We start from the raw sequence: 24,734 nt of genomic DNA, 5'->3' as shown, positions 1-24,734 counted from the left end.
CACAACTTCCATCATTACCACAAACCCAGCATTTCCAAAAACAGATTATTTCAACATCAGGTTCTGTGATCACTAAAATTTAGCTTTATTTTAGCACCACAGTGTAATCATATGAGCCATAACAGAAAAGGTGACAAAAGTTTAAGCCTAAAAAACTAAGATGATGATAATACCCTTATGAGTAACAGATTGGTTAAAATTTGATTTTTCTTTATCAAATATCAAAAACGTCACAATGGTCAAGCTAATTTTTCACCCCAGGTCAGTTTTCTGTCTCTAAGTGAAATTAAAGCAAACTTGTTATGAGACCAAGGCACATATCTCACATGTATTATCTATCACATATGTCAAACACCTATGACCATCCTTTCAAAATAATGAAATATAATCTCAACATAGAAAGGGTTACTAAAAATACAGTACAGTCTAGTGTTGAAGACAATAGGCTCTAAAATTAGAAATGCTGGATTCGCATCATGGCTCTGCTTCTTACTATTTTTATTTATAGTAGTAATTATTATGTAAATTTATTCTTTATCTTAAAAAGTATTATGAATCTGTGCATCTATACTTCAATTACTTAATCCTTCTCAGCAATGTCCTCTTCCGCTAAACAGAAATCCTAATTCATTGACTCACTGAAAGGATAAAGTAATCCACTAAAGGATCATTCCAGCTGGGATATTCCTATCAGGCTGTAGGGGTTGGGATGGAAGGTGGTGGAGACGGCAAGAGTGAAAACAGAGACTAGTTCAGAAGTTTATGTGAGAATTGGGCACAGATGATGCTACCCTGGATCAGAGCAGTAACTGCCAAGATGCTCAAAAGTGATGAGTCTCACAAACTCTGTTCTACATAAACATTTAATATGATGGTTCCATGGGAAGTGTGACTTGGAGCTGTGTAGAAGTTATTTACAGATTAAACTGTTCCAGTAATGAATTTCCTCACCTGTGAAGAGGGTATGCCTATTCAGGTCTTCTTTTAGAATTTTCAACCAAGTTATAGAAATTTATTCCTAGGAAACAATCTTCTATTATAATAAAGCCTTTTATTTTTCACTACATGTTCTAATTAGATATTGCTAATATATAGAAAAGGTACTAATTTTTCTGTTTAGTTTGAATCTGGCCAACTAACAGCTCGATTTTAGTTCTATTTGTTTGCATTGTTTCATTTTTGGTGCAAGCATCTAAAATTAATGAGTTTTACTCATTGTTTTCAATATTTGTGACTAAAACTAAACTGGCTAGTACCTCCAAGGTAAATATTAATAGATATAGTAGGTAAGCATGCATACCTTATTTTGAACTTTAATGAAAACATTTCTAGCGTTTCGTAACTAAGCATGATGTCTCCCATAGATATTCAACATTCCAACATGATTTCATGGTATTATTCTCTATCTGGTTTATGTAGTAAATTCCAATAAGATTTTCATTCGTATCTTTGGTGTTTCTTCTTTTAATACAATGGCTTATTTGATTTTTGTAAAGAATTTTTCACATCTTACAGTCTTTATATCTAAGACCTTAACTATTATCAATATAAAATACTGACCTTTGACTTATTTTATTTATTTATCCATTCATTTTTGAAGACAGAGTCTCACTTTGTCACCCTTGATAGAGTGCCCTGGCATCACAGCTCACAGCAACCTCAAACTCTTGGGCTCAAGTGATCCTCTTGCCTCAGCCTCCTGAGTAGCTGGGACAACAGGAGCCTGCCACACGCCCAGCTATTCTTAGAGATGGGGTCTCACTCAGGCTCAGGCTGGTCTCGAACCTGTGAACTCAGGCAATTCCCCAGCCTTGGACTCCCAAAGTGCTGGGATCACAAGCATGAGCCATCAAGCCCAGCCAAACTTTTTTTTTTTGAGACAGAGTCTTACTATGTCACCCTTGGTAGAGTGCTGTGGCATCATGGCTCACAGCAACCTCCAACTCTTGGGCTTAAGCAATTCTCTTGCCTCAGCCTCCCAAGCAGCTGGGACTATAGGCACCCCCTACAATGCCCGGCTACTTTTTGGTTGTAGTTGTCATTGTTTGGCAGGTACAGGCCGGGTTCAAACCTGCGAGCTCCAGTGTATATGGCTGGCATGCCAGACACCGAGCCTTGACTTTTTTTTATGATCTATTTATCCCTCCACAGAACCATCCCCTACAGCAAGGGGATCACTTAGAGTGGGTCACAACCAGGGCATGGAATTTGCAGTCTCAGGTGCCTTCTTCACTCATTTTGCAGCCTAGGTGGGGTCTGCTTTGGGCAGAACTGGAGTCTCCACTGGAGAAGGAAAGAGGACCTATGCATGCCCATGAAGGTGCCCGGACTGGCAAGCCGGAAGACACAATTCTCCCAGTAAATGCACATTTGACTCAACAGGAGGCTGGGAATTGGTAGGCTGGGAGTGTTATGGGGGGGAATTATTTGGATGGAGGACTTATTTGCAGGTTGCAGGGAGAAAGGAGAGGAATTTGCCAATACCGGGCCATCTGCAGGGTCGGTGGGGGCAGCTGTGTGTCTTTGCTGCTAAAGGGAGGAGATAACGTAGGCATCAGACCCAAAAAGGCTCAGAGTGATTAGGCCCAGCACCCCTGCCATGGTTTTTTTTTTTTTTTTTTTTTGCAGTTTATGGCCAGGGCTGGGTTTGAACCTGCCACCTCCAGCATATGGGGCCAGCGCCCTACTCCTTTGAGCCACAGGTGCAGCTCCATGGTTTATTTTATTATTCTTTTGCAGCTGCTTTTATTATTTTTTTTTAATTTTATTAAATCATAAACGCATAGATCATGTTGGTAATGATAATGCATTTATGGGGTACAATGTGCTGGTTTCATATAGAATTAGGAGCGTTTACATCACACTGGTTAATATATACCTCATCTTGTTTAATTATTGTGTTAAGACATTTATACTCTATTCTTAATAGATCTGACATGTACCCTTGCATTATGCACCATAGGTGTGATCTGACCCATTTACCCTCCCTCGATCTGACCTCCCTCCTCCCCTCACATTCCCCCCTTCTTCATCCTGGGCCATAGTTGTGATCTATTTCTTTATATGAAAGTATGAGTGACTGTAAATTGGTTTCATAATAGTGCTGAATACATTGGATATTTTTTCTTCCATTCTTGAGATACTTTAAGTAGGTTTTAGAGTGGTTTCCTGTGTCAACAAGGACAACAGCGGAGGTGTCAGGTAGAGGATCACCCCTATGAGGGTCCAGAAGAAATCACTCTGGGGCCATTTGATGATTGGCATCTCAGTGCTGTAGTCACACACATAGATGACAAAAATGACAAGCAGCAAGGATAGTTTCAACCACCCACTGGAAGGAGTACCTGGTGTCAAGGCACTGAAGCAGGTTAGAATCACCAGGCACAATATAATCTTAGCAAACAGAAGAATTCCCTTTTGGGTGCTTGAGATGTTGATGAAGACAGCCCAGCAGCTAAGGGCTAAGAGGAGCCAGGAATGCACCACGGCATGGCTTGTGGGCATAGACAACCTGCTTGCCTGCTTGTGGATTCGAGGACCCTGCACACCCAGGCAGTTTGCCCGCTGTCTTACCAGGAAGGAGACTTTGACTTTTTAAATAATTTTCATCTTGAATTCAATTTTGCTTATTAATATTGCAATTCTTGCTTATTTTTGTGTAATCTGTTTTAAATGGTTTCTTGTAAAAAGGATATAGGTGAACTATGCTTTTTAAAACCTAAAACGAGATTCTTCTATATTAAAATAGGGTAACAAGTTACTCACTTTCATTGTAGAAACTGATGTAAGTTGGAATTTGTAAAAGCAAACTTCCTTTGAATTTTCTAGTTCTTGGAATTTAGTTCCTTTTTTGCTCATTCTTATGTTAGCTTAGTGAATATTTTATGTGAATTTGAAAAGAATGCATATTCTTTGCAGTTGTGTGTATTCTAAATATTCCTGTCACGTTGTGATTGGTAACACTATTCAATTATTTCACATCATAATAATTTTCTGTTTACTTTTTCTATCAATTACTTAGAGAGAAGAGTGTTGCAATATCTAAATATAGTACCCAATATACCTATTCCTCAATCTGTAAACTTATACTTCATGTTATTTGCAGCTCTGCTCTTAGATTTACTAACATATTTCCTTCATGAATCCAAACTACTGCCTTGTACAATGTCCTTCTTTACAACTCTGGTATTATCTGTCTTGCAGTCTAATTTTTCTTTTTTTTTTTTTTTTAAGGAATATAAAACTATTTATTGACCAATGTTCACTATTATTTACAAAAATAAAAGTAAACAATATACAGTTGGATAACATTCTATTATGACTTTTTTTATGGCTTCTGCTCAACCAGTAACCCAAATACTGAAAAGGTTGAGTCTACATGTAAGGAATGAGTTGGGGTAAGGAAAAAACATGCAGGTCAATAGTTTTAGGTTACAAAGTTTGTTCACACATTTATGTCAACAGGTATGAGACTGCCAACATGGCTTAACCATCTGATTAGGTTTCTATAAGCCAAGCCGAGGAATGGCTTACTAGAGGAATCTTTAATGACCATTTAACTAAGTCTTATTTGTTTACCTCATTAGAACACACCAGGATTTGTCTAGTTTCCTCATGTGAGTGGGGAGGTTGTTGGTAATGATAAAGCTTTTCCTTTTAGAAGTTTTGTAAACACAATTTTGCATTTATATGACTATACATACTGATTCTGACATGGCTGCCTTTAAATTATCCATTTAAATTGTCAAATTAAGAATCAACTACCCTGTTTCCCCGAAAATAAGTGTCTTATTTTAAGGTGTGCTCCCAAAGATGCGCTAGGTCTTATTTTCAGAGGCCGTCGTATCTTTCCTGCAAGTAGGTCTTATTTTCGGAGGATGTCTTATTTTCGGGGAAACGGTATTTAATTTGACACATTATGGCTTCAGGAAAATTTTCTATTCTTATATTGCTCAGAATGATGGTATTGCAGACACCTGGGCTTACCTGTGATTTTTGTTTTGGCGAATGTTTAAAAACAAAGAAAATCATTTACATATGAATGTTATGTATACACATACAGAAACAAATTAAAAAAAAAAAAAAACAACCCCAGAATGGTCCTTAGGCAAAGAGTTAAACACAAGTTGTTACTCAATAATGGCTATGGAAATTTCCCTTAGTATTTAGAAAAGCTGCTCTCTAATGCAGAGGAAATAATATACCATGGTATCGAATTTTTTTTTCTGATAAAGGAAACAACTAGAGAAAGCTTTTATCTGTTCAAAGTAACCAGTGCTACTGATGCAAGCCCCACCCCCGACGACTCTCCCAGTACTACTTTCAAAATAAACATATCAAACTTGATTTACTAGAATGTAGTTATTTCTTCACACTCCCAAGACCCAGATATATATATATCAATGCAAACAATTATTGAGCTTCATCTTCTGGACAGTACTCTCCCAGTACTACTTTCAAAATAAACATATCAAACTTGATTTACTAGAATGTAGTTATTTCTTCACACTCCCAAGACCCAGATATATATATATCAATGCAAACAATTATTGAGCTTCATCTTCTGGACAAGAATGCCAAGTTAGTCTCTCTTCATAAAAAGCAATAACAATTTGAGAACAGTTCATATTTGCCTCTTTTGCCAGCACCAAATCTGCCTCATCTGAATCTTTCCACTTCATAAGAAACATTAATTCTCCACTGCTGTCTGTGGCACCAATTATTCTCTCAGGATCAAGACCTCTGGCAAAGCCTCTTGATTTGTCAGCAGCATCTCTTTTCTTCTTTGATTGCTATCATCCGATTCACTGTCAGATAAAGATTTTCTTGTTGTACCATCTTTTTCTTTACCAGCTTTTTGAGAATTAAGAAATGCTTCAATTAACTCTGGACAATCTAAATTTTCTTCAGGTTCCCAAGTATTATCAGGATCTGTAAATTCCTTCCACTTCAGGAAATACTCCACGTTCCCATTTACTACTCATCAATCCAGAACTTTTTCCACCACAAATTCTTCAGGCTCTGCCTCTTCAACCTTTTTACTCTTTCCATTCCGCTTCTTTCCCATTTTTTGCAATGTAGTTTTATTGGAGCTATTTTTTATTGGAGACTTGAAGTATTATTCACCAGCTCCGAGCTGCTCCAGGTCACGAGTCTGCGGTGTCTCCAGCCCTGCGTGCCTTAAGCTTTAACATTTAATACAGTTATTTATAAGGTTGCATATCACCTTATTTGTTTTATACTTGATTCATTTGTTCTGTTTCCCTTTTATTAAAATTACTTTTTTAATATTCTATTTTATCTTGTCTACTAGCACATTAAATAATTTTTGTTTCAAGTTTTAGTGGCTGCTGTAAGGTTTACAATCTACCTTCAAACAATATTATATATTTCGTGGTACAATATCACAATACTACATTTCCTTCCCACTGAATCTTTTATACTTCCATTGGTTATATATTTTATTTCTATGTGTTTAAAACTCCACAGTTGAATCTATTTTTGCTTTAAGTGGTCAACTATTATTTACTCTTATATTTAGCATTTCCTGTGCTCTTCGTTACTCTGTGTAGAATAGATTTTCTTCTGGTATCATTTTCCTTCAACTCAAAGAATTTCATCATTTCCTACAGTGTATTAGGCTGGTGATACATGTTCTCTACTTCTGTTAATTTCAAACACACATTTATTTCACATTTAGTTTGAAAGATTCTTTAGTAAGTATACAATTAAGATTGACTATTTTTCATTTAGTTTTTTTTTTCTATCCTAAAATTTTTTTTTATTAAGTCATTTGTATATAGATCATGAATATTATGCCATTATGGGATTCCCTTCCCTTCCCCTCTCCCTCCCTTTCCCTTCTTCATTCTGGGCTATAGTTGTGATTCATCTTTCACATGAAAAGTGTGAGTGATTATAAATTGGTTTCATAGTAGTACTGAGTACACTGGATTTTTTTTTTCCATTCCTGAGATACTTTGCTAAGAAGAATATTTTCCAGCTCCATCCATGTAAACATAAAAGAGGTAAAGTCTCCATTTTTTTTAATGGTGCATAGGATTCCATGGCATACAAATACCTTAATTTATTAATCCATTCATGGGACAATGGGCACTTGGGCTTCTTCCATGATTTGGCAATTATGAATTGAGCTGCAATGAACAATCTGGTGCAAATATCTTTATTGCCAAGTAATTTTTGGTCTTTTGGATATACACCTACCAGAGGAATTGCAAGATCAAACGGTAGGTCTACTTTTAGATCTCTGACTGTTCTCTAGACTTCCCAGCAGTGCAGAAATGTTCCCTTTTCTCCACATCCATGCCAATATCTGTTGTTTGGGGATTTTGTGATGTGGGCTACTCTTACTGGAGTTAGATGGTACCTCAGAGTAGTTTTGGTTTGCATTTCTCTGATGATTAAAGATGATGAGCATTTTTTCATGTGTCTGTAGGCCATGCACCTGTCTTCTTCAGAGAAGCTTCTGTTCATGTCTCTTGCCCACAATGAAATGGGATCACTTGTTTTTTGCTTAGTAATAAGTTTGAGTTCTCTGTGGATTCTGGTTATTAGACCTTTGTTGGAAATATAACTCGAATAGCCAAGACATTACTCAGAAATAAAAACAAATCAGGAGGAATCATGCTTCCAGACTTCAGACTATACTATAAATTGATAGTGATCAAAACAGCACGGTACTGGCATAAAAATAGAAAGGTAGATGCATGGAACAGAATTGAAGACCAAGAGGTAAACCCAGACACTTATCGTCATTTGATCTTTGATAAGCCTATCAAAAGTATAAATTGGAGGAAAGATTCCATATTTAACAAATGGTGCTGGGTGAATTGGCTGGCAACCTGTAGAAGACTGAAACTGGACCCACACCTTTCTCCTCTAACAAAAACTGACTCTCACTGGTTAAAGAACTTAAACTTAAGACATTAAACTATAAAAATTCTTGGACAGAGTACAGGGGAAACACTTGAAAAAATTGGCCTGGGAGAATACTTTATGAGGACACCCTGGGCAATTGAAGCAACATCAAAAATACATTACTGGGATCTGATCAAATTAAAAAGCTTCTGCACTGCCAAGAACACACTAAATAAAGCAAATAGACAGCTCTCAGAATGGGTGAGGATTCATTTGTTTTTTAAAGGTGATATCCCATTATCTCCTGGTTTGCACTGTTTCTAATGAAAAGTCAGAAGATCACTAATGTTTCCTGTAAATAATAATTTTTTTCCTCTAGCTACTTTTAATTTTTTTTTTCTTTACCACTGGTTTTCTTTTTTTATTTCCTTGCTTATTTTTTATTTTTATTTCTTTGCTTTTTTTTGTTGTTTTTGAGACTGAGTCCCACCCTATGCCCTGAGCAGAATGCAATGGCATCATAGCTCACTGCAACCTTACACTCGGGCTGTGGACATCCTGCTGGCTCAGCCTCCAGAAGCCACTGAGATTATAGGTACTCATGGTGGTGCCTGGCTGGGTTTTTCCATTTTTTTAGGAGTCGGGGTCTCAGTCTCTCTCAGACAAGTCATAAACTCCTGAGCTCAAGCAATTCTCCCTCATCAGGCTCCCACAGTGCTGGGATTACATGCGTGAGCCACTGTGCCTGGCTTTATCACTGGTTTTTAATAACTTTATCATGGTGTGCCTTCATATAGTTTTCTCTGTTGGGGCTTATTTACTTTCTTGGGTCTCTGGGTTCATGCTTTCCATCATAACTCAAAAAAACTATTTCTATTTCTTGAAACTTTTTCTGCTTCAATTGCACTATGACAGTCCAATTATACATATATTAGACTGTTTAATGTCATCTGACAATCCACTAAGATTCCATCTTTTTTCTAACCTTTTTATTTTTTTTTCCTTTTGTGCTTCATTTTGGGTGGTTTCTCCTGTCCTTTCTTCAAGTTAACTGATTTTTCCCTCTGGAGTGTTCAACTGGTTGATAAGCCCATCCATTGAAATTTTCATTTTAGTTGTTGTTATCATTCAGGTCTAGAACCCATTTTGTAAAATTATCTACTTGTTTTCTTAGTATCATAACATTTTCCTTTAAATCCTTAAACCCATTTTTAATAGCTGTTTTAAATTCCCTGTCTACTAATTCTATAAACTTTACCAGTTGTAGGACTGTTTCACTTCATATTTGTCTCCTTCTCCACCTAAAGGAATTTTTGATTGCAGGCTCTACATTACCAGTGTTACACTGTTGACTACTTGTCATCTTCCAATGTGTCAAGTTTTGTTCTACAAGACAGCTAATTTAGTTAAAGTTCAACTTAGTCCTTTGGAGGCTTGTTTTTAAGCTTTTTTAGTTTGAGTCTAAAGTAGTTGTGGTGGTTAATTTTATGTGTCAACTTGACTGGAGTAAGAGATGCCTAGTTGGTTGGTAAAGCATAATTTCAGGATGTGTCTATGAGATTGTGTCCAGAGGAGACTGGTACATGAGTTGGTAGAGTGAGTGAAGACGTTTCATTCCCAATGTGCACAGGCTCCTGAGAATTGGCTGTGGGCCTGAATGAAACAAAGGCAGAGCAACAGCAAATACACTCTTTTTCTCTCCTGGAGCTAAAACACTGTCTTCTCCTTCCCTTGGACATAAGAATTTCAGGTTCTCAGGATCCTGAGACTTGTACCAGTGGCCTCCCTCGACCAAGCTGTAAAGGCTTCAGCCTCAGACTGAGAATCACATAGTCGCCTTCCCTGATTCTGAGGCTGTGGGACCTGGACTGAGCCATGCTACCAGCTTCCTTGGCTGTTCAACTGCCAGACAGCCTATCATGGGACTTCTCGGCCTTCATAATCATCTAATCAATTTCCCTAATAAATACTCTCTCATATATCTATAGAACTGTCCTATTGGTTCTATTTTACTGAAGAATCCTAATACACTAGACTTTACTGTACTAGTAGGTTACTCCTACTTGTATAGGTTGAACTTTCTGGGGTAACTAAAGCATTGTTCAATATCCCAGTTGTTTTTCAGTTCACAAGTGTCTACTAGTACTTTCCCTTGTAGGTTTTTTCTTTCCGTTTACCCAAAAGTTGCTTTATTTTTTATCTGTACAAATATTCCTGATAGTTTGTACATGTGGGTAAAAGGAGATTAAAAAAGAAAGACAAAAAAGTATTCCATTTTTCTCATTAAAAAAAGATAATAATAAACAATTCTATCATAGGTAATGCTTTATTTCTAGTATGCACAATAGGGAAGAATCTTGAATAAAAGAATAATCAAGGGTGTGCCTGTGGCTCAATGGAGTAGGGCGCCGGCCCCATATACCGGAGGTGGCAGGTTCATACCCAGCCCTGACCAAAAACTGAAAAAAAAAAAAAAAAAAAAGAATAATCAAGTCATACCCACTTTCCTATATGTTCACTTTAAGAAGCATCTATATTTTCCTTGTTTCTCCAGATTTTATGAAAATAATTCTGATTCAATAAGCAAAGACTTACTGAGAACATTTTATATATTCCTAAATGTCATTTCTAAACTGCAAACTCTACTTTTACACAGCTTTAAAGTGAATATTGGAGTTTTGAGAAAAGGGAACAACATACTTCAAATACACCTCAAGGAGGGATGAAGAATTCTTTAAAAACATGTACTTTTTCTTTTTTTCCCCCCCTATTTTCTATACTACCTTGCTTCCTGGCTAAATTTATTCAGTAGTTTATTCCAAAACTGAAGTGTTCAATCAAAATCTCCTTTGAAATCCAGTCAGACTATCAGACAAGAAAGAAAGGGACAAGAGTGATGGGTGCTCCAAAGGTACAGCACCCATGGAACTAAGAAATGTTTAGGAGAAAAGAGTATTGACAAAATAGGCAGGATTAAAAACAATGTTTTACACTTCAAAGACCTATTTCAAGGAATCAACTGACATATTAAATAGGGTATGAAGAGAAAGGCAGGAATTAAGAGACAGAAAGATAAAAAATTATTTTTGCCTAATATGAATCATTTTGAAAAGATTAAATTGAGTACAAGTTATTTCCTCAAATGCTTTATAAGTAAGATTAAACATATGTTAAGCCCATATAATAGCAGAAATGGGACAAAGATTATTCTTAAGAAAAGGAAGTTGTTATCATTCAAAAAAAAAAAAGAGTGAAGAACAATTAGAAAATCTGCTTTAATATTGAATCCTAAATGGTATAAAGTACTCTATTTTCAAAGTAACCCTGACTTTTAAAATAAGTAGTCAAACTGGTAATATAATTTCTATTCTTCTGAACAAAAATTGAAAATACACTAACAGGTCATATTTAATTTAGAATACTTTGCAAATAACATTTAAGGATTTTCAGTATGGGCAGGGTGCGGTAGCTCACGCCTGTATCCTAGCACTCTGGGAGGCTGAAGCAGGTGGATTGCTTGAGCTCGGGAATTCGACAACAGCCTGATCAAGAGTGAGATTGCTCTCTATTAAAAAAATAGAAAAACTAGCTGGGTGTAGTAGCATACGTCTGTAGTACCAGCTATGTGGGAGGCTGAGGTAAGAGGATTGCTCAAGTCCAACAGTTAGAAGTTCCTGTGAGCTATGGTGACACCACAGCACTCTACCCAGGGTAAAAGAGAAAGATACTGTCTCAAAAAATAAATACATACATAAAAATAATTTATTTATTTTTTTTAGAGAGAGAGTCTACCACCCTCAGTAGAGTGTCATGGTGTCACAGCTCACAGCAACCTCCAGCTCTTAGGCTTAGTCAATTCTCTTGCCTCAGCCTTCCGAGTAGCTGGGACTACAGGTGCCCACCACAAGGCCCAGTTATTTTTTGTTGCAGTTTGGCTGGGGCCAGGTCCAAACCTGCCACCCTCAGTATATGGGGCTGGCACCCTACTCACTGAGCCACAGGTGCTGCCCCATAAAAATAATTTTCAGAATGAAAGAAGTGGTTTAATAGGCACTAATCAATTCTTAGTTGTGTTATTAATATTTATATGAATAATATGGATATCTCAATTTTTAAATATCATAATTAGTGAGAACTTACAGAATTAAATTTAGGTACATACAATAAAATAAGCAAAACAGTAAAAAACTTAGATTTTAAAATAATGCACAAAATAATGGACAATAGGACAATAAAAGTAAAAAAAGCTAAAATATTCCCTTTAATAATAGAAAGCAAGTATTTAATTTCAAGTATGATTGAAGTTTTGGAAAATCTGAGAAGTCTTCATGGACAAAGAATACAATGCTAGTTCACCAGTTTTCTTAAAACTTTTACCAAAACTAAGAAAGGGGAAAAAAATATCTAGAAGAGGCTAAGAATTTATGCTTTCGAAAGGATATTTGCATATTTTCAATCAGACAAAAGCTTGATAACTAGGATCGATAGAGAACTCAAATTAATCCACATGAAAAAAGCCAACAATCCCATATATCAATGGGCAAGAGACATGAATAGAACCTTCTCTAAAGATGACAGACGAATGGCTAACAAACACATGAAAAAATGTTCATCATCTCCATATATTAGAGAAATGCAAATCAAAACAACCCTGAGATATCATCTAACCCCAGTGAGAATGGCCCACATCACAAAATCTCAAAACTGCAGATGCTGGCATGGATGTGGAGAGAAGGGAACACTTTTACACTGCTGGTGGGACTGCAAACTAGTACAACCTTTCTGGAAGGAAGTATGGAGAAACCTCAAAGCACTCAAGCTAGACCTCCCATTTGATCCTGCAATCCCATTACTGGGCATCTACCCAAAAGGAAAAAAATACTTTTATCATAAGGACACTTGTACTAGACTGTTTATTGCAGCTCAATTTACAATCGCCAAAATGTGGAATCAGCCTAAATGCCCACCAACCCAGGAATGGATTAACAAGCTGTGGTATATGTATACCAGGGAATCCTATTCAGCTATTAAAAAAAATGGAGACTTTACATCCTTCGTATTAACCTGGATGGAAGTGGAAGACATTATTCTTAGTAAAGCATCACAAGAATGGAGAAGCATGAATCCTATGCACTCAATTTTGATATGAGGACAATTAATGACAATTAAGGTTATGGCGGGGAGGAAAAGCAGAAAGAGGGACGGAGGGAGGAGGTGGGGCCTTGGTGTGTGTCACACTTTATGGGGGCAAGACATGATTGCAAGAGGGACTTTACCTAACAATTGCAATCAGGGTAACCTGGCTTATTGTGCCCTCAATGAATCCCCAACAATAAAAAATAAATAAAGAAAGAAAGAATATATGCTTTCAAAATTTTGATGAATATTGCCAAAATTCTCTTTAAAAAGGTTGTGGTGACTTACATTCTCATTTAAAAAGTATGAAAACGTCCATTTCCCAGACTTGTTCAAAATTTTTATTGTCAGCAGTCTGGTAAGTAATAATTCTTATTGTTCCAGTTTGAACTGTTTTAATTATTGTTTTCTCCTTCTTTTGCCATTTGTATTTCTTCTGTGGCCATTTTTACTAGTGTTTTGAATTTGTAGGATCTTATTACACATTAAGGATAATCTGTTATACATTCTGTAAATATTTTTCCATATTATTGTTTATATGTTAACTTAGTTTATGTATTCTCTTTCTATAAATCTTTAAAAGGTTGTAGAGCCCTATTTGTCCTTTTTTTTTACGGCATCTGTGCTACACTCCATCCCTTAAAAATACATTAACATTTCTACTCGGGGGCGGAGACAAGATGGCTGACTGAAGCCAGCTTTCCACAGAAGTCTCCTGTCCAGAAGGAGAGTTAAAGGACAGAAATTTAGCAATGAACCTGGCGTATTAGAGCTGTGCCAAGAGAGAAGTTGAAGAAGGCACATCAACCATGCTGAGGCAAGCTGTGACCCCAAGGATACAACAAAAGGTACAAAATCCATCACCAAGTGGATGGGAGTCCCCTCCCCCATGAGAATGGCTCAGAGTACCCCATAAAAAAACGAGCGGAGTTCTAAAGTCCTCCCATTATATCCCGCGGGCGAGACCCTCTAAAACTGGACCTACTTCCCCTACTAGGGTGCCATGGCTGAGCAGTGGCCTGGCTGAGGAGACATAGATCGCCCTGTGATTCAGGCAGGTGTAAACCCCTGGAGTATCTGCTCATTGGAGGCAATTGGGTCACAGCTGTGCAGGGTAATCAGTGACTGGGTGTGACAGAGGTGTAAGGTGGGGAAGGAGGCATCAACCTTCCCAGACTAATTATTGGCTGGGTGGGTCCTCCTGACCTCATGGAGCACCGGTGTAAATCATATTTGAGATGAGTTGTCAGCAGACCCCTGCAATCTGGTTGCTAGAGACCTTTTAAACTCTCCCACCTGAGACAGGTGCTGACTGAGACAATTGATTTGGACCTCTTGAATTGGGACAATTGCCCAAGTACTATCCAAGTGGTACCCTGGGTGTGTGGTTGTAGGAAGGTTTGATTTTCCTTTTCCAATTGTTGCCTGTGGGGGGCGGGGTGACATAATTGCTAGTATTTCTCCACAGCTGAGACTTCAAACCAGAGTAACTGATTCACTAGGGTAGGACAGAGACCAGCTGAAAACAAGACAGAGCCACTTAGCCCCACCACACCAAGCAGATCCCCACTTTCTCAGGCCGTAGCATTGTATGGATCCTTGGCAAAGCTCTAGGGGAAAAGGTACAGACAACAGGCCCAGCTTTTGGCAAAGGGCTGGTTAATCACTACTCCTGGAGCCCCAAATCCAACTTTTCTTTCTCCACTCACCTAGAACAACGGTGCAAAATAATCATAGGGCGAAATAAGCAGAAAAACTCTGGTAACATGATTAACCAGAGTAGATCAACTCCCCCCCCCCCCCCGAAGAAAGATACGGCAGATGTAACTGAAGATCCCATTCATAAACAGATGGCCGAGATGTCAGAAATCAAGCTCAGAGTTTGGATACCAAACAAGATTAACAGAATGAAGGAAAAGTGGAAATTGGAAATTCGAGGAGAAATTCAGAAGTTGGCTCAGGAATTCAACAAATTAAAAGACAAGAGCACCAAAGATTTTGACACATTGAAACAAGAATTTGCAACCCTGAGAGACCTGAAAAATACATTAGAATCCCTCAGTAACAGAGTGGAGCAAGCAGAAGAAAGGATTTCTGACACTGAAGACAAAGCTTTTGAACGCTCCCAAACTCTCAAAGAAGAAGAGAAATGGAGAGCAAAAATGGATCATTCTCTCAGAGAGCTCTAGGATAATTGAAGAAAACTAATATTCTCCTCACAGGAATGCCTGAGGGTGATGAACTAGCTTCTCAAGGCACAGAGGCTCTTCTCCCATCAAATTATGAAACAGAATTTTCCGGACATGCCAAGAGATTCTGAAATTCAGACAGACGACAGTTTCAGAACCCCAGCATGACTCAACCTGAATAAGACATCCCCCAGCACATCATAACTAACTTCACTAAAGTTAATATGAAGGAGAAAATTCTGAAAGCAGCCAGACTTAAGAAAACCATAACCTACAAAGGCAAGAATATTAGAATGACTGCAGATCTCTCTGCTGAAACCTTTCAAGCCAAAAGAGGGTGGTCATTGACTTTTAATCTCCTAAAACAAAACAACTTTTAACCCAGGATCCTGAATCCAGCTAAACTGAGTTTCATTTATGATGGAGAAATTAAATACTTTAATGACATTCACATGTTGAAGAAATTTGCCATAACTAAACCAGCTCTTCAGGATATTCTCAGATCTATCTTCCATAATGAGCAGCACAATCCTCTACCACAAAATTAAACTCACTCAGAAACTTTTGATCAAACTCCAACTTCCACACTGGCAAAAGGATTAAAAATGTCCAATAGACTTTCAAAAACTCGATAGCCAAAATTTTACGAGTTATCAATATTCTCCATTAATGTGAATGGCTTAAACTGTCCTCTAAAGAGGCACCAGTTGGCTGACTAGATACAAAAACTCAGGACAGATATCTACTACATACAAGAATCTCATCTTACCTTAAAAGAAAAATACAGACTCAGGGTGAAAGGATGGTTGTCTATATTTCAAGCAAATGGAAATCAGAAAAAAAGCAGGTGTTGCAATTCTATTTGCAGACACAATAGGCTTTATACCAACAAAAGTAAGGAAAGATAAGAATGGTCACTTCATATTTGGTAAGGGTAATACTCAATATAATGAGATTTCCATTATTAATATTTATGCACTCAACCAGAATGCGCCTCAATTTATAAGAGAAACTCTAACAGACATGAGCAACTTAATTTCCTCCAGCTCCATAATAGTCGGAGATTTTAACATTCCTTTGGCAGTGTTGGATAAATCCTCCAATAAGAAGCTGAGCAAAGAAAATTTAGATTTAAACCTAACATCCAACATTTCGATTTAACAGACATCTACAGAACATTTCATCCCAACAAAACTGAATACACATACTTCTCATCAGTCCACAAAACATACTCCAAAATCGATCACATCTTAGGTCACAAGTCTAACCTCAGTAAATTTAAAGGAATAGAAATTACTCCTTGCATCTTCTCGGACCACCATGGAATAAAAGTTGAACTCGGTAACAACAAGAATCTGCATACTCATACAAAAACATGGAAGTTAAATAATCTTATACTGAATGATAGCTGGGTCACAGATGAGATTAAAAAGGAAATTACCAAATTTCTGGAACAAAATGACAATGAAGACACAAATTATCACAACTTCTGGGATACCGCAAAGGCAGTCTTAAGAGGAAAATTTATACCACTGCAAGCCTTTCTCCAGAGAACAGAAAGAAAAGAAGTTAACAACCTAATGGGACATCTCAAGTAACTGGAAAAGAAAGAACATTTCAACCCCAAACCCAGTAGAAGAAAAGAAATAACCAAAATTAGAGCAGAATTAAATGAAATTGAAAACAAAAGGATTATACAACAGATCAATGAATCAAAAAGTTTGTTTTTTGAAAATTCCAATAAAATAGATAAACCTTTCGCTAACCTAACCAGGAAAAAAGAGTAAAATCTTTAATTTCATCAATCAGAAATGACAAAGATGAAATAACAGGCTCCTCAGAAATTAAAAAAATCCTTAGTGAATATTATAAAAAACTTTCTTCTCAGAAATAGGATAATCTGAAGGAAATTGACCAATATTTGGAAGCACATCACCTTCCAAGACTTAGCCAGAATCAAGTGGAAATGTTGAACAGACCCATATTAAGTTCTGAAATAGCATCAACCATACAAAATCTCCCTAAACAGAAAAGCCCGGAACCAGATGGCTTCACGCCAGAATTCTACCAACTCATTAAAGAGGAACTAGTACCTATATTACTCAACCTGTTCCAAAATATAGAAAAAGAAAGAAGACTACCCAACACGTTCTATGAAGCAAACGTCATCCTGATCCCCAAACCAGGAAAAGACTCAACAAAAGAAAATTATAGACCAATATCACTAATGAATATAGATGCAAAAATATTCAACAAGACACTAACAAACAGAATCCAGCAACACATCAAACAAATTATACATCATGACCAAGGCGGTTTTATCCCAGGGTGTCAAGGCTAGTTCAATATATGTAAATCTGTAAATATAATTCAGCACATAAGCAAATTAAAAAACAAAGACCATATGATTCTCTCAATTGACGCAGAAAAGCTTTTGATAATATCTAACATCCCTTCATGATCCGAACACTCAAGAAAATTGCTATAGAAGGGACATTTCTTAAATTAATAGAGGCCATCTACAGCAAACCCACAGCCAATATCATATTGAATGGAGTTAAATTGAAATTATTTCCACTCAGATCAGGAACCAGACAAGGCTGCCCATTGTCTCCATTGCTCTTTAACATTGTAATGGAAGTTTTAGCCACAGCAATTAGGGAAGAAAAAGCAATTAAGGGTATCCATATAGGGTCAGAAGAGATCAAACTTTCACTCTTCGCAAATGATATAATTGTATATCTGGAAAACACCAGGGATTCTACTACAAAACTCTTAGAAGTGATCAAAGAATACAGCAGCGTCTCGGGTTACAAAATCAACATTTATAAATCCGTAGCCTTTATATATACCAACAATAGTCAAGTTGAAAAAACAGTTAAGGACTCTATCCCATTCACAGTAGTGCCAAAGAAGATGAAATATTTGGGAATTTATCTAACAAAAGACGTGAAAGTTCTCTATAAAGAGAACTATGAAACTCTAAGAAAAGAAATAGCTGAAAATGTTAACGAATGGAAAAACATACCATGCTCATGGCTGGGAAGAATCAACATTGTTAAAATGTCCATACTACCCAAAGCCATATACAATTTTAATGCAATCCCTATTAAAGCTCCACTGTCATACTTTAAAGATCTTGAAAAAATAATACTTCGTTTTATATGGAATCAGAAAAAACCTCGAATAGCCAAGACATTACTCAGAAATAAAAACAAAGCAGGAGGAATCATGCTATCAGACCTCAGACTACACTATAAATCGATAGTGATCAAAACAGTGTGGTATTGGCACAAAAACAGAGAGGTAGACATATGGAACAGAATAGAGAACCAAGAGATGTACCCAGCTACTGACCATTATTTGATCTTTGACATTCAGTGGGGAAAAGATTCCCTATTTAACAAATGGTGCTGCTTGAACTGGCTGGCGACCTGCAGAAGACTGAAACTGGACCCACACCTTTCATCATTAACTAAGACTCCCACTGGATTAAAGATTAAACTTAAGACATGAAACTATAAAAATACTAAAAGAAAGTGCAGGGAAAACTCTTCAAGAAATCAGTTTGGGTGAATATTTTATGAGGAGGACCTCCCGGGCAATTGAAGCAGCTTCAAAAATACACTACTGGGACCTAATCAAACTAAAAAGCTTCTGCACAGCCAAGAACACAGTAAGTAAAGCAAGCAGACAGCCCTCAGAATGGGAGAAGATATTTGCAGGTCATGTCTCCTACAAAGGTTTAATAACCAGAATCCACAGAGAACTTAAACATATAGCAGGAAAGAACAAGTGATCCCATCGTAAGCTGGGCAAGGGACTTGAAGAGAAACTTCTCTGAAGAAGACAGGCGCAAGGCCTACAAACATACAAAAAATGCTCATCATCCTTAATCATCAGAGAAATGCAAATCAAAACTACTTTGAGATATCATCTAACTCCAGTAAGATTAGCCCATATTGCAAAATCCCAAGACCAGAGATGTTGGCATCAATGTGGAGAAAAGGGAACATTTCTACACTGCTGGTGGGAATGCAAATTAATACATTCCTTTTGGAAAGATGTTTGGAGAACACTTAGAGATCTAAAAATAGACCTGCCATTCAATCCTATAATTCTTCTATTAGGTATATACCCAGACCAAAAATCACATTATAACAAAGGTATTTGTACCAGAATGTTTATTGCAGCCCAATTCATAATTGCTAAGTCATGGAAAACGCCCAAGTGCCCATCGATCCACGAATGGATTAATAAATTGTGGCATATGTACACCATGGAATATTATGCAGCCTTAAAGAAAGATGGAGACTTTACCTCTTTTGTGTTTACATGGATGGAGCTGGAACATATTCTTCTTAGTAAAGTATCTCAAGAATGGAAGAAAAAGTATCCAACGTACTCAGCCCTACTATGAAACTAATTTATGGCTTTCATATGAAAGCTATAAGCCAGTTATAAGCTAAGAATATGGGGAAGGGGGAAAGGGAGGGGAGGAGAAGGGGGAGGATGGGCGGAGGGAAGGTGATTGGTGGGATCACACCTACAGTGCATCTTACAAGGGTACATGTGAAACTTACTAAATGTAGAATATAAATGTCTTAACACAATAACTAAGAAAATGCCGGGAAGGCTATGTTAACCAGTGTGATGAAAATATGTCAAATGGTATATAAAACTAATGTATGGTGCCCCATGATCGCATTAATGTACACAGCTATGATTTAATAATAAAAAAAAATTCTCCTCATTTTATTATGAAAAGTGTAATAGTATGTTTCATATGTAATGAGACCTCAAACATTGTCACATTCAAGTATTAAATACTGAAGCACGGTTACATCAAAAAAATCATAGGTATTTGGTTTCAAACTTAATAATTTAAGAAGCACACACTGCTTGAGCCATGGTATAATAGTTACTTTTATAATCTCTCAGGTCTTTAGAATTTACGTTCTGCAGACAGCATGCTACGTTTTAGGATAATAAATATAAAAGTTGCTAAATACATTAAATTCATTTACACTAACTACTCACCTAAGATAGGAAGTTCCTGACTCTGTGCATGTGGGGGGAGGTAAGAGGAAGGTTTACCCATTTCCAGACAATTCTAACTAATATCAATTTCTTCTGCGTGGTGAGCTAAATTCTGCCTCCTTGCTCTATTTTTTGTTATAGTTCTACATTCCAGAACAACAACAGAAAATAACTGTATCACCTCTGTAATACTCCATCCTTTTAGATCTGTTAAGTATTTTCCTCAAGTTCAACATTTCTTTCCTCACTGTATTATTATTATTTTTTTTTTTTTTGGAGGCAGAGTCTCAATGTTGCCCTGGTACCTATGAGGCCGTGGCTTCATAGCTCAACAGCAACCTCAAACTCTTGGGCACAAGCAACCTCTTGCTTCAACCCCCCAAGAAGCTGGGACTACAGGTGCCTGCCACAATGCACAGTTAGTTGTGGGTTTACTTGTGTTTTTTTTTTTTTCTTCTTATTTTTAGTAGAGACAGGGTCTAGTTCTTGCTCAGGCTTGTCTTGAATGCCTGAACTCCAGCGCACTCATCTCTGGCCTCTCAGAGTGCTGGTATTACAGGTGTGAGCCAATGCAACTGGCCTGTATTTTTTAATATAAATATTTGTTCACACATTAAATTGACCTGTAAGCTCCATGAAAGACAGTACAAATATATTTTCAACTTTAACTCCAGTGCCATTTACAGTGAAAGCAAATTTCTACACTATTGGCTGAATGTAAAGAAAAAATAAATGTATAAATAACATTGCCTAATTTCCTATTTGTAGACAATTTTGTCAATATTTTTCTTAAAATCAAGGGGGTCAAATTATACATGTATGATCTCTCAGTTTATTCTAATTGTAATATTCTGATATTTTAACATATGGTTCTTCATGCTGAACACATTTCTGATAAATGATATTGAACAATTTTATTATTTATAATATATCCACAGAAAACCACTTAGGTGCAAAATCATCTGTAAAATATTTCATGTGCATTACATAATGAACACATTCTGGATCTTCAGTAATATATTCAAAGTCATTTTCGTATGTCTGTTATCCTGAAGGAACAAGGCTTACGACTATATAGCTCCAATTATAATCAAAATAATTTAAAAAATTATTTACTACTTAAGAGATTTTTGGAATGATAACAGGTAAGGAATTAAGTACAGGCAAGGTCAGGTCAGATTCCTTGGGGTGCTGAGGCAGAAAAAAAGATCCAGAATTATAGATCTTCAATGGTAAATCTCTTATTCTTCAAAATTAATTTTTTCCAAAAACTGTACTTGATATTTAAAAATAGATGAACCTTTACCAACTACTTAAGACCAAAAATACTTACTTCACTGTGGCACTTAGAAGAAAGTTTAGCTGTGGCATTAACATGTTGTCTGGGGCTGACAGGTAACGATCAAACTGAACCTAAATGAAACAGAAATGCCAAACATAAATTACATATCTTTGCTAACAAACATCTCACATATAACTTTCTCTTTTAGGGATAAAATCCTAAGAAAAAAATTTTGCATTTCAAATAACTAGATCATTGTATTCAAATGATTATTTCTTAAACATTCTAACTAAAACTCTAAAATTACCAACTTTTTAATACAGTTAGTGTTTGCAATACTTACTTAATCCATGCCATTCATTTCAGTCTCACTCACCAAGCTTTTAAGTAATAATATTAACAAAAAGTAAACTCAGTAACTCCAGTAAACCCCTAAAGTTAATTGGAGGGGTAAACTGAATTAAATTTAAGAAGGTAAATCTGGTTATTACAAAGAGAAAAGAAGACTGCAAGAGCAGAGGCAAGGACAGCAATTAGGCAGCTCCTGTAGCATTTTTAGACTACAAAGGCAGGCAAAGTGACAGAGTGGAGATATTTGAAGAAGTCAGTGCAAAACCATCACGACTTGGTTACTGATAAGACAAAGGGGCTGACTCCCAGATCAGATCTACACAAACTAATTAACAGTATCACATAATATATAACTGCATTCTTCTTTCTAACCACTTATGGAATAACTGTATTCTTGATCCATTTACTTAGGTGGGTAATAGCTGTATACTTTACTTGACTATATCTATTTTCATCCCAATTTTAGCACGATGCTTAGAAAATAGCAGAAACTTGGTTAACAATTGTTGAAATCATGAAGAAGTAAATGTTCTTGTTGCTTTCTGAGTGAAGAATACCTAGAAGAGGATGTGGTTAGGGATGGGGCAGCCAAGTCAGTTCTGAATATGCCAAAGGGCCTTAGAGGCCTCCAGATGGAGGTGACAGAAGTTGTATGTCAAACCACGGACCACATATAAAACTCATTTTATTTTCAAAGACTTAGAGATTTTATTTCTTTAGAGACATTACATATCAATTTAATTGTTTTAAAACTAAGACCAGCCCACAGTTAAGAATTTTTGATGGGTTTAAAAATATTTTATGAGTTATGACTGATATGTATTATAACAGAAGGATAAACAGGTAAAAGATAAACACATTTATTGAGTACTAACTAACGTCACTAATTTGTTTGTGAACATAATTCTTCATTTGGGGGAATGGGGAGGTAAAAACCCTCAAGGGGTATTACTATATAGTATTAAATATACACACACACACACACACACACACACACACACACACACACCTTCCTCAGAAACTTATTTCTTTTTTAAATGAATCTCAATTTATTCATTTATTTTTATTATTTTTTAATGTCTAATTTTCTTTGCATTTCTTCAGGTTTCACTGTCACAGTTTTTGTCTGATACATAGAAGTGATGACTCTTACTTCTATGTAATGTCTTTTATCATGGCATAATGCTCCTTATTCATCCTATTTAGTGCTTTTAAACTCTACCTTTTCTAATATTAATACAGTCAACTGTGCCTCCTTCTTTGTACTTGTTAGCAATCTCGTGGGCCTACTACCCCTTTATTTTCAGTTAAATTTGGTTCTGGAAGAGGAGAGGAAAGCCCTGGCATCAAGAAAACCATCCTAGGGATGATGAACATTTTTTTTCTGAGATACCATCTAACCCCAGCGAGAATGGCCCACATCACAAAATCTCAAAACTGCAGATGCTGGCATGGATGTGGAGAGAAGGGAACACTTTTACATTGCTGGTGGGACTGCAAACTACTACAAGCTTTCTGGAAGGAAGTATGGAGAAACCTCAAAGCACTCAAGCTAGACTTCCCATTTGATCCTGCAATCCCATTACTGGGCATCTACCCAGAAGGGAAAAAATCCTTTTATCATAAGGACACTTGTACTAGACTGTTTATTGCAGCTCAATTTACAATCGCCAAAATGTGGAAACAGCCTAAATTAAATGCCCACCAACCCAGGAATGGATTAACAAGCTGTGGTATATGTATACCATGGAATCCTATTCAGCTATTAAAAAAAAATGGAGACTTTATATCCTTCATATTAACCTGGATGGAAGTGGAAGACATTATTCTTAGTAAAGCATCACAAGAATGGAGAAGCATGAATCTATGTACTCAATTTTGATATGAGGACAATTAACGACAATTAAGGTCATGGTTGGGGTGGGGGAAGGGGAGAGCAGAGAGAGAAAGAAGGAGGGATGGATGGGGAAAAGAAGAGCAGAGAGAGGGAAGGATGGTGGGGCGGGGCCTTGGTGCGTGCCACACCTTCTGGGGGCAAGACATGATTGCAAGAGGGACTTCACCTAACAAATGCAATCAGTGTAACCTGGCTTATTATACCCTCAATGAATCCCCAACAATAAAACATAAATAAATAAATAAAAGAAAACCATCCTGGGCGGCGCCTGTGGCTCAGTCGGTAGGGCGCCGGCCCCATATGCCGAGGGTGGCGGGTTCAAACCCAGCCCCGGCCAAACTGCAACCAAAAAAAATAGCCGGGCGTTGTGGCGGGCGCCTGTGGTCCCAGCTACTCGGGAGGCTGAGGCAAGAGAATCGCTTGAGCCCAGGAGTTGGAGGTTGCTGTGAGCTGTGTGAGGCCACGGCACTCTACCGAGGGCCATAAAGTGAGACTCTGTCTCTACAAAAAAAAAAAAAAGAAAGAAAAAAAAAAAGAAAACCATCCTAGCGAACTATTTATGAAAATCAAACCATTGTGGTAGTGAGGGCACGTGAGTAAACTCACAGTAGTTAATACAATTCAGCTCATAGGCTCTGAGAACCGACTACCTGAGTTAAATGGAGTTGCCACGAGGATTAAAGAGTTAATATGTGAAAAACACATGTCACACTCAGTAAATGTTAATGACTGCTATTTTTTACTATGACTGGTACTACTTTTATAAAGCTTCCTAAGGGTCACTCCTATGAGGGACAGAGTTACTTGACTTAAATATCATAAATAAATGAGCATATATATATGCACAGAGTACATTTAAAACACAAAACCATGCTCCATAAGTGGTACTCATGTAGAAAGGAAAGTACAAGCTTGTTACTTATAAAGAAGGTAACAAGGCAGAACTTCAGTGAGTCTCACA

General features: G+C 37.0%; 1 protein-coding gene and 1 pseudogene across 1 annotated transcript in view; both read right to left on the bottom strand.

The window, feature by feature from the left end:
- Positions 1-24,734, bottom strand: part of COG6 (component of oligomeric golgi complex 6) — a 123,600-nt gene that overhangs the window by 11,776 nt on the left and 87,090 nt on the right. The window contains exon 18 of the mRNA XM_053601702.1: positions 21,577-21,656. Within this exon, the coding sequence (XP_053457677.1) occupies positions 21,577-21,656 (80 nt within the window). The remainder of the gene's footprint in view (positions 1-21,576; positions 21,657-24,734) is intronic.
- Positions 5,162-6,297, bottom strand: LOC128593595 (chromobox protein homolog 3-like; annotated as a pseudogene).

This window comes from Nycticebus coucang, chromosome 9, assembly GCF_027406575.1.
Source record: "Nycticebus coucang isolate mNycCou1 chromosome 9, mNycCou1.pri, whole genome shotgun sequence".
Taxonomy (NCBI): domain Eukaryota; kingdom Metazoa; phylum Chordata; class Mammalia; order Primates; family Lorisidae; genus Nycticebus; species Nycticebus coucang.
This window is presented reverse-complemented; position numbering and strand designations above follow the sequence as displayed.